This window comes from Oryza glaberrima, chromosome 10, assembly GCF_000147395.1.
Source record: "Oryza glaberrima chromosome 10, OglaRS2, whole genome shotgun sequence".
Classification (NCBI taxonomy): Eukaryota; Viridiplantae; Streptophyta; class Magnoliopsida; order Poales; family Poaceae; genus Oryza; species Oryza glaberrima.
In genome coordinates, this window is record NC_068335.1 from 8,893,055 (window position 1) to 8,903,300 (window position 10,246).

General features: G+C 39.4%; 1 protein-coding gene across 1 annotated transcript; it reads right to left on the reverse strand.

Annotated features, from left to right (window-relative positions):
• Nucleotides 1-730: 730 nt before the first annotated feature.
• On the reverse strand, nucleotides 731-6,832 carry LOC127785805 (cysteine-rich receptor-like protein kinase 44). Its single transcript, XM_052313193.1, has 8 exons — nucleotides 5,985-6,832; nucleotides 4,598-4,707; nucleotides 2,912-2,917; nucleotides 2,665-2,789; nucleotides 2,374-2,584; nucleotides 1,789-2,026; nucleotides 1,155-1,308; nucleotides 731-1,051 (listed from the first exon to the last, which is right to left on the reverse strand). Exons 1-8 carry the CDS (start codon nucleotides 6,830-6,832, stop codon nucleotides 731-733), a joined length of 2,013 nt encoding a protein of 670 aa, XP_052169153.1.
• Nucleotides 6,833-10,246: the final 3,414 nt, after the last annotated feature.

Sequence of the window (10,246 nt, forward strand, 5' to 3'; positions counted from 1 at the left end):
AATGAACTTGGGCTGCTGGAAGCGAGGTGGGCCTTGGAAGGTCGGCCCATCTACTAGCCGACCCACCAGTTTAGGATAGCCTGGGTCACCGGTTTTTTGCATAAACCGTCCGGTTCACCGGGTTTATACCAGTTCATTTGCATGGGCGATCTTTGAAGCAAACCTACCCAGTGAGAGTACTGGTTCTGGTTTTTTCCGGTTCAATCGTTGGTCCGGCCCGGTTATTTTACTATGTTTAAGAGGGACTTAAGATATATGGGCCTAACATATGTTCTAATATACCTAGTACAACTCCAAGTCATAGATATATAACTAACCAACTTTTTATACATATCTGATGCAACTATAAGTTTCATCCAAAATCAGGGTGGTGACAATGTGTCTTCATTCCATTCAATGCCAAGTAATACTGCTCCTGTACAAAGGAGAAGTGGGGGCTTGAGACTCAGACAATTCCTGTGGCAACCTACATACGCGTTATTATCGACTGTATGATAAGGATGTATCGGCGGAAAGGATAGGTTGTTGTGGGAGTTGGTGACAGGATGATGTGGTGCTGAGATTAGCTAGAGCTCGGAGTAGAAAATGTCATTCTTGTCTATGTGCCAATATAATTAGCAATATGGAATGCAAATTGGTTAAAAAAGATATGAGCTTAAGGCAATGCCACTATGAAGTTGCATATTTCTAAAGTGGTAATTTCAGAGTGGCACCAATGAATTATTTTGTTCTATCTAGGATGGAACTCTGATATTGATACTTCATTCGCGGACAATGCGGCAGCACTAGGGCTAGAGCTTGTTGTGTTCCTAACATTCGCAAAAGTAAATGCCGGTTTCGATGGTGCAGCAAAATTGGTGGTGTCAATATCCTGAAGCATGACAAGGACACTCAGCATTGTCGGCCGGTCTGCCGGGTTCTCCTGGACACAGAGGAGCCCGATGTGGACACACTTGAGCAGCTCCATGTCCTGCAAACCCCGGCTACCGCTGAGCAGCAGCAACGTGTCAGTGATCTCCAGTGGTATCCCTTTCTGCCAATGATCCCATACCTGAAACATCACAAGGTTTAGTCCGTAGATTGATGAGTACTTTCAACATGAAAAATGCCATTACTTTAAGGAAATCATAGAACAATTGATCAATAGGACGCACATAGCTTAGTAGATTGCTAGATTCTTCGTCTGCGTCGAACACATCGGTATTCCTCCTTCCAGTCACAATCTCCAATACTAAGATACCAAAGCTGTAGACATCAACCTTGACTGACAGGTGCCCAAGCACTGCATACTCTGGTGCCATATAACCCCTGTATGCATTCGTTACAGTGTCAATGCCTAAAATGAGAAGCAATGTGACTATCTCCTAGCAGCTGCATCTTAACGCAAGTTTCTATTCCTATTTATTCATAAAATTTTGTTCAATTATACTATAACCAACATATTATTGGATATATAGGTAACTCCCATGTGACTAAAGTTACTAATACATGAAACAAAGAGGATAAAACATTTACGGAATATACTTGACAATTTTCAAAATTCCCAAACATTGTCTTTATTGGTGCATCCCAGTTGGTTGTTTTTTCTCAAAGAACACTTCAATTTTTAAATTTAGCAAATACCTGGTTAAATTTAATCGAAAGTTTTTTAAACTTATCTTTTTGTTCAACATACTGAAAATATAAAAAATCGGAATTTTCTACCCACCGAGAAATGTTTTCAATACCGAAATAGTGTACCCTAGTAAGGAATGAAGGAATTTTTCACAATCGATCATTTGTTCTTACAGTGTCCCGACGACTTGGCTTGTGATACTTGTAGTTTTTGTTCCACTAAAGAGCCTCGCCAAGCCAAAGTCAGATATCTTTGGGTTCATGTTGGAGTCTAGCAGCACATTGCTAGCCTTGAGGTCGCGATGTATGATCTTTATCTGGGAATCCTCGTGAAGATAGAGTAGGCCTCGTGCTGTCCCGTGTATGATCTGGTATCTCGTTTCCCAGCTTAATTGTTCTCGCTTCTGTGGGTCTGCTAGGTAAAAAAAAAAAGTTCACGCATGCAAAACATGTTCAAAAATAATTCTTGTTTGAATTTTACTATGTTCATTAGAAAAAAATTTATCAAACCCTATATGTTTAGGAGATAAATTATGCACTTTTCAAGTCAAAAATAAATAGTTCGAAATTCAACGGTCGTCAACGTTTTAAAAGTTTGACCGCACGTAGTAGTCCAAATGTCGAACATTTGTGACAGGATGGACCCCATAGCAGAGAATAATAAGCTATAGTAATAGTTGTCAACTTAATGATGATTCTTGCAGCATAGAATAATAATTGTATAGTAAATGTATTGATAGTATGTGTATATGGTCTTACCAAAAAGGATAGTGTCGAGACTTCGATTTGGCAGGAATTCATACACGAGTAACTTTTCATCTCCCTTGATGCAAACACCTAGAAGCTTTGCAAGGTTGTTGTGCCGGAGTTTGGCAACCAACAAGAGCTCATTCCTCAGTTGTTCAAGGCCTTGTCCCGATGTCCTGTCAAGCCTTTTCACAGCGATTTCACCTACATCTGGCAAGAACCCCTGAAATTAATGGTTCATATCATATCAATAGACATTTCCATGGTAGTTTCATATCATATACTGTAACAAGATGTGTAAACCTTGTATACTGCTCCAAATCCACCATGCCCAAGCTTGTTGTGTTCTGCAAAATTAGCTGTTGCCTTTCTTATTATTGCCAGATCAAATAGAAGTGAGCCTGAGTCAACATCTTTGTCAGCAGCATCTGCATTATAATTAAAAACACATTACATTCTAGATAGGCATGAATTATGAATACGTCGATGTTCAAACATTGTCTTCGCGCTTTGTAGTTTTATCATAATATTTTGTATGTGCGTCATGGACAACTTACTTTTTCTGGTTACCCAATCAAAGCACACAGGTGGCTCCACAGGACTCTAGAACAACACTCTAGGCCTATATCTTAGTGGGCCTGTCCTAACCAAGATATTAAGCTTACAAAACTTAAAAACTAGCTTCTACCTTTTATGTTGTCCTACCCCATAACCAAAATCAAATGGTCGGACTAAACCGACTGCATGTAACACAACAGTGTCTGCACAATTCATATATGACCTAACTTCTAGTATCACTTATGTTAGCATGACTGGCTCAAGTCACTATCACCATGAGTAGGTCCCCGCGACATGGGAACAAAACTTCTAGTTTCAAGGCTTCAGCCTCAATGGGCATGCATCCAACTAGAGCCACAACCAAGGTTCTATACATACACAACCACTCTTGGACCATTTGAACCATGTTGTTAACTAAAAAAAAATATGTGGTGACCAAACTGGCCGCAGAGTGGTATGTTGAACTGCACACCAGATTGTTCAGCTCATCATTTAGGTTGGACTTTTGGAAATCCACGTTCATTTTTGTGTTTATGCGTTGTGGATAATGTCTAATGGTTTGTGTATGTTACATGTACTACATTTGTGCTAGTTTTAATTAAGTTGGGAAGAGTACTTATGCATGGAAAACGGTCCTATGTGTAGGCTTTGCTTGGAACATATAGAGCGTGGGCACCGATACGGATCGGATTTAGACTCAAAGATAGTTGAGGTCTACTAGGTTAAGCATATCACGCAGGATGCTCAATCTTGAATACGGTGCAGATGAAGGAGATGTTTCTGTATTGCATATATGAGAAATGTGTGTATTATGGAAAATTTGGATATGGATTGGAATATATGTGTGGAAACTTGCTAATAGGATATCCTGATAGAGATGTAATTTTCAAGGCTTAATTCCTTATAGTCTGATTAGGTATATATAAGCACTATACAACGAGAATACATAGTTGCTAGGGTTTACTCCATGCATGTTTGACTACTATAGTGGATTCACCTTGTAAACATCTTGATATGATAAATATTATCTTCCCACAATAAGAAGTACTGCTCTTTCATATCTTTTTATTTTTGCTCAGTATTGCGTAAATTGTTGATTTTGTGTTATAGTACAAATTTGACTGATTTGATCCAACCAAAACATATCTAGGATGCAGTTAAGTTAAATAAGTTAATTCTCCATTGTTTAGGAGTCATCATGATTTTAGATTTTGGTTTAGATTGATCATGTTTTTATGACGTACGTAGCAGTAGTTTCCAGGCTGTGAACTAGCTTTGGAGTTCTTAAGTTGGTGACTTTTTATGTTTTGTCGTTTTTATCTGTCTAATGGCAGTTTTTATTTGTCTATTGTAACAATTCGCCAGCCCTATGCTTGATGTAGCTTGTTGGACTCGATGAAGATCCATATATTTTCAGTTATGCTCCACTATAATCTGTACCCCATGATGTACTAAGTCCATGGATGGACCTCAGTTGGACAAGGCAATTAGGACTTGGGAGATCTATCTGTCTGTCTGTCTGTCTGTCTGTCTATCTATCTATCTAATCTAATTTGGCTCAGCTTGTTGCAATTTGGTTGACCATGTATTTTTTTTGTTAATCATTTCCAATAGAAATTGCAGAAGAAATCACCAGAAGATGCATGTTGCTTACACAAAACACTCAAACTCAACTCACATTGTTTTGCTTGTAATTTTTTCCAGAGGTAAATGATGAACAGAGACAGAAGGATGACTAAAGCACCAAGGACAGCTCCAACAACTGCTGCTGCATTTTCGGGGCTGCTTCTCCTCTTTCCTGCAGTTAAGTGTAACGCCACGTTATGTCTGGACAATCAGAGCAAACCCACGCTAGACATTGGATTCTTTTTTAAAGTGAAACACACTAACATGACTAGCTAAAAACCACCTGCCATATACTCCATCCATTTCAAAATAACTTATAATGGATGCTATTCATTTTGAAACTTCAACCACTGGTCTTTTCCCAAAAAGAAATTACAAATACTAAAATAATATCATACTGCCACAGTACATTGCATTCTTAAAGAATATGGGTAGTGGATATCCACAAGGCGTACATATCCGACTATATATAAGAGGCGGACTGCATTCATATAATATAAGATAAAGTAATACTCGGTTGTCATGTTACCTTTTATCCCAAGGTGGAGTATAGGGTCCAAGCTAAATACTACCATATTATTATATACAGAGAAGATAATTAAAGTTGTATTCGCCTAGACTTTCTACTTGTAACCTTGCCCCCAACCTATATAAGGCACGCAGAGAGTCCCCTCAAAGGGCACATCGACATAAACAATACCACAAGATCACCATGAGCAATACATCCGGCAGATAAAATCCATCAAAACATGTATAAACCCTTATCTTCCACATCCATCCACTTTTAAGTCTCGTGCGCTACCTCTTTTATTATTACTGAATCAGAGCTGTTTGGACCAGTGGTTTAATTGTATTGGCTGTTGGTCGTCTTTTTAAAACTCCGTCTAGTCAAAACTACTTGATGTTTTGTTTATAATATTTGAGACGTAACTGAGCCCGTAACTATAATTTATATTAGAATTAGCTTAAAATGTTTCAATATGTTTATAGGATTACGGTAAAATTTTCCAAAGCAAATCTACACCCATTTATTTGTTTCAAAACTAAGTATACATTTAAGTTATTGATGGTTCTTCCAAAAGTTTGAGCAGATATATTATATTCAAAATTTGAAGTATTTGTGACTGGAGAGAGTATATTTATACCATGATCCGGCCAGTGACAAGAAAGCCATGGAAGGAAATTAAACTAGTATTATTTTTCTTGAAAAAGGAACTACCTATATATAACTTTTAACATAAAAGTTATCTAAAAACTTTCAGATATAATTATAACGAATCAGACACTGTTCTATCCAAATTGGTTATACTGCGAAATGTCTCATCCGATGCTATGCTACTTTATTATGGGACGAAGGGGTAGAAAACAAAAACAACATTACTGTTCTCGAGATTATGTGAAAAGTGCAGGACGATGTGAGGTCTATCATAATTTTACACGAGGCGAAGTTCATACCATCCTCCGGAACAACTGGCGGCGCGACGAGCTTCACCGAAGGGTCGCCGTCGAAGAAGACGAAGGTCTCGTACCTAAGGTTGCACCACACCGCGTTGAACCTCCCTCCCATCTTTCCAGCGAACACCTTGGGCATGTCCACCCTGAGCGCCTCCAGGCACGCCCGGCACGCCGCCGCCGCCTGGTCGGGCGTGCACTGCACCACACCGTAGATGTTGTGCACCATGTCCTCCGTCGTCGACATGAAGCCGTCGCCGGAGGTCATCACCCCAGCGGCGTACCTCAACGTCGAGTTGTACGCCGCCCAGTCGGCCAGCGCGCCGGCGAGGTCCGCCACGAGCGCGTCGAAGTGGCCGGCGTCGGCGGTGATGCGGTCCGCGCTAGGGCTCCCGATCAGGACCTCCGTGTTGTCGGGCCTCGCCGTGAAGTCCACGTACGAGAACCGGGCGAGGCAGCGGTCGTAGAACACGGTCACGTCCATGTCGCCCCGGCACTCGTTGAAGGCGACGGCCGGCACGGCGGCGAGGCAGGACGCGCACCCGACGCGGTCGGTGTCGCCGCGGCAGAGCGCGAGGCCCCACGCCTCCGTGTCCGTGCCGCGCCCAGTGGTCGCGGTGGCGAAGCCGGTGGTAGTATTGGGTGTGCGGGCGGTCAGCGTGGCGAGGATGCTGTGGACGTTGGTGTCGTAGGTGGTGTTCGCGGCATAGGCGCTGCCGTTGTTGCATGACCAGTTCATGAGCTCCAGAGCGCGGCCATGGCGCGGGAGGGAGAAGAGGGACGCGAGAACCAGTGCTAATATCACCTTCGACGACAATAGCACGCGTGTAGCCATGGCGTCTGGGAAAATCGATCGAATAGAAGGAGAAGATGTGTGAAGCTGTGGACTTAATTATAGTGTTGTGCAACGGCCGGCCGGTTCAAGTCAACTGAGCTCCAAGTATACGCCAATGGGATGACACGAATACATTAATTTGATCAAGCCGATGTAAGTGTAAAGATTAGAGTAAGTCAATGCAGGTTATAGATTATTATATCAATAATTAGCGTAAGCTAGCTGATGTCAAGCGCTTTACTGCGGATGAAAAGTGCGTTAATTACTATAGAAATGGATGGATATATCTTGAAAATATTATAAAACATTATATGGAGAATAATGATTTGATATATTTGTTAGTGCGGATGATGATGTTGCATATTTGCATGTTGATCTTTAGATGTTAATAATTACTAGTGAGTTATCAGTGGGTGATGATATGATCTATTTGAATGAACTTTAGAATCATGTTGATATAAGGTAGAATCACTTTATATTATATAGCTGTGTAATATTATTATGAGAAATTGAGAATCATAGATACTACACCTTAATTAACAAAACCAATAGCAATAGATCCATTGCCTGCAAGTATATAATTGGTATAAAAGTTGTCGCTGTTAATGATACACACTATATAGAACAGATCTATAAACACACAACTGTCTATATGTTAATAACATGTAGTTTTCATCTAGCCGCCTAAATAATTACTAATTAGCATGTTGTGTATACAAAATATAATAAATATAATCTATACAATGCCACTAAATAACTACTAATTAGCATGTTGTTTCATACACCAGGTGCCACTCATGTTGAGGTTGACAAGGAGACGGTAGATCATATATAGACCAACACAACATCCTGGTTGGTGAGACATTACAAATATATTGTTGACTTTAGGTAAAAATTAAATCACCGGACGCCCAATATAGTATGCATACATAGCCGCCAGCCGATCTGCCGTATCTTGTACTTCTTCAAAACACAAATCTTGTGGTTCACGCATTCATATATTAGCATGATCTTTGTACCTCTTATGTAAAGCTGTTGGCCACAATTATTTCCTCAATGTTCATATATGTATAGACAAATTTCCCTAGTTAATTTTGTGCGCGCACTATCATTGATATTGGCCAGCTGGTCAGATCAACACTTCGTAGTTTTGTCTATTAATTTGTGAACTTCTCAGGTGCGATATGCTACTTGTGTGGTACTATTATGCTGCCATCTCAAAGAGTTTTACATCCAAACGTGCACAAAAAACTAACGAAAACAGTTTGAGATATACTCTACATTGCCATTTATTTTTTAAAAAAAGTTATTTTAGTAATTGTAAAGTTGGACCTAGTGCCAAGATCTCAACTAAATCATTCCTTCTTACCCTGAAATCCCAATCCAAGATTTTCAATTAAAAATCTCAGGATTTAAAATTTGAAATTCAAATTACCCATCTAAACTCCCAAATTTCCTTCAACGCATTATTTTGAATTTTAGATCAAAACTCCCAAATACCTCCTTTAAAATTTCCCCATAAATTTCCTAAACTCAGTTTGGAAATTTGAAAGCAAATTCAGATTTTCATTTCTAAATTTTCTTAATTTCGCTTCCTATCAGCATCTTCTTTTCCAAATTTATTCGAAATCCACATATATCAACACTCACTCAAATGAGCAGATGACCATATCCACTTTCTCCATTTATATTTATGATATTGATGAGAAATCAAATATTAAATTTAAGTTCGAATCCCCTTTGAATTCTTCCCTAGTTGTCCTATCCATTTCATTCTCCAAGAATTATTCAAATTCATCCAAAATTCAGACTTCATCCCAAATGTTAGAACTTCTCCAGTCAAGACACTCTTCCTTGACCTTCTGAAAAAATTGTGATTGAAATAAAAAGTTCGAATTAAAAATATCAATCCAAGTATTCAGAATAACCATCCAAATAAATCCCTAGGAATTGTGAAGCATCACAATTCATTCGGACCACGTTGTCTCCTCTCTAACATCTGAATCTGGCCCAGCCCATGGCACTTGGTTCTCCCTCCTACATCTGTGATTCTCCAATAGTTGTCATTTGAAAAGGAGTAGAAAAGGGAATCGAGTAGCTTTCTCCTGGTATCTTGGCCCCTGACAGCATGCTGCCGCCAAAATCACCGTGACCCTCGTAGGTCCTCTGCTGTCACATTCACCAGATTTGGTTGGGCTTCTCGAGGGACAATCAACTGCAACAAGAGACATGTAGTGGGAAGATCTTCTCGAGATCACAATAAGAGAAGAAGTGGAGGTCAGATGTAGCGATATCTCGGCCGCTGAAGAAAACGTAGCCCAGCGGCCACGGCAAAGAGGGAAGGGGATTCACCAAGGCCGACCAAGCTAGGGGTTGGAGTCGAGGAGTTCTATTAGGATCAGTTGAGCTCAAGGTGAAATAGGCGGCAACTGCCTGAGACGTGGAGAAAGACGGATCGGTGAGGAGAGGCTAGCACAGTGTCTATAACACCCTGAAAATTTCGAATTTAAAATACGTAAACAAAAATTTGGAATAATCAAAAATCTTTTTCAAAATTTCTTCATGCTGGAATTTATTTGATTTTCTTTTCTTTTTCCTGTTCTGCCAGTGCCAAAATAATGAAAATTGGGAATATAATTCAATTATGGATTCAAAATAATAGTTATTAAAGAACCATGATTATGAAATATATCAATTAAGATAATATTTGCTAATAAAAGGAAATACTAATTGTTTTCCTAAAAAGCCTTTCATATGAGTTATATTCCTTTAAAGAATTATTTTACAAATGAAAGGAATTAATAATTATTTACCAAAACCTTTTTTGCAAACTCGATCTTTAAATCTTATACCTTTTACTAGTACTACGCCTTCGCTTTGCAATGGGACTGTGAGAGGCAGATGAATGGTTTTATAGGTTCAATTTTGGTGGGATGACATTTTTTTTAGGCGGGGTGGTTTTTTTACGTGGTGGTAAAGTACAATGGTGGAGGAGGAGGAGGAGAACTCCGCTTTTAAAGTAGTAGAGATTTTATCAATTCGAAACCTTCATCTAGCTATCTGAAATTTAGATTGCTTTTGGGTTGAAACCTTCATCTTGCTATTGGCTATTTAATCTTGTTCTTGTTTGTTTTTTATTCACTTGTTGGAATAAAATTAATCTACACTGGCAAGATCAATAATATTTAGAGAGGTGTATCGATTGCTAAGGCACAACGCAAACATTTCATATTGTTGTAGTGGGATCATGAATGTTTCTTGTCAAACATAGTTATCTCAACTTAACAAAAGATGGAGCCACCCTTGTTGGGCGCTACAACATGAATTATGAATTAGATTTATTCACATTTTAAAAAGTTGGCTGGCAATGAAGTCAAAGGCCTTTTATAAGACATTCTCAATGCCACCATGTCA

Excerpts from the sequence above, each read along its gene's own strand:
- LOC127785805 (XM_052313193.1), bottom strand. The coding sequence starts at position 6,832 with ATGGCTACACGCGTGCTATTGTCGTCGAAGGTGATATTAGCACTGGTT. Across the intron at positions 4,708-5,984 it reads GATGGTATGAACTTCGCCTC|AAGCAGCCCCGAAAATGCAG; the intron begins GTGTAAAATTAT and ends AGGAAAGAGGAG. Across the intron at positions 2,585-2,664 it reads GATTTGGAGCAGTATACAAG|GGGTTCTTGCCAGATGTAGG; the intron begins GTTTACACATCT and ends CATTAATTTCAG.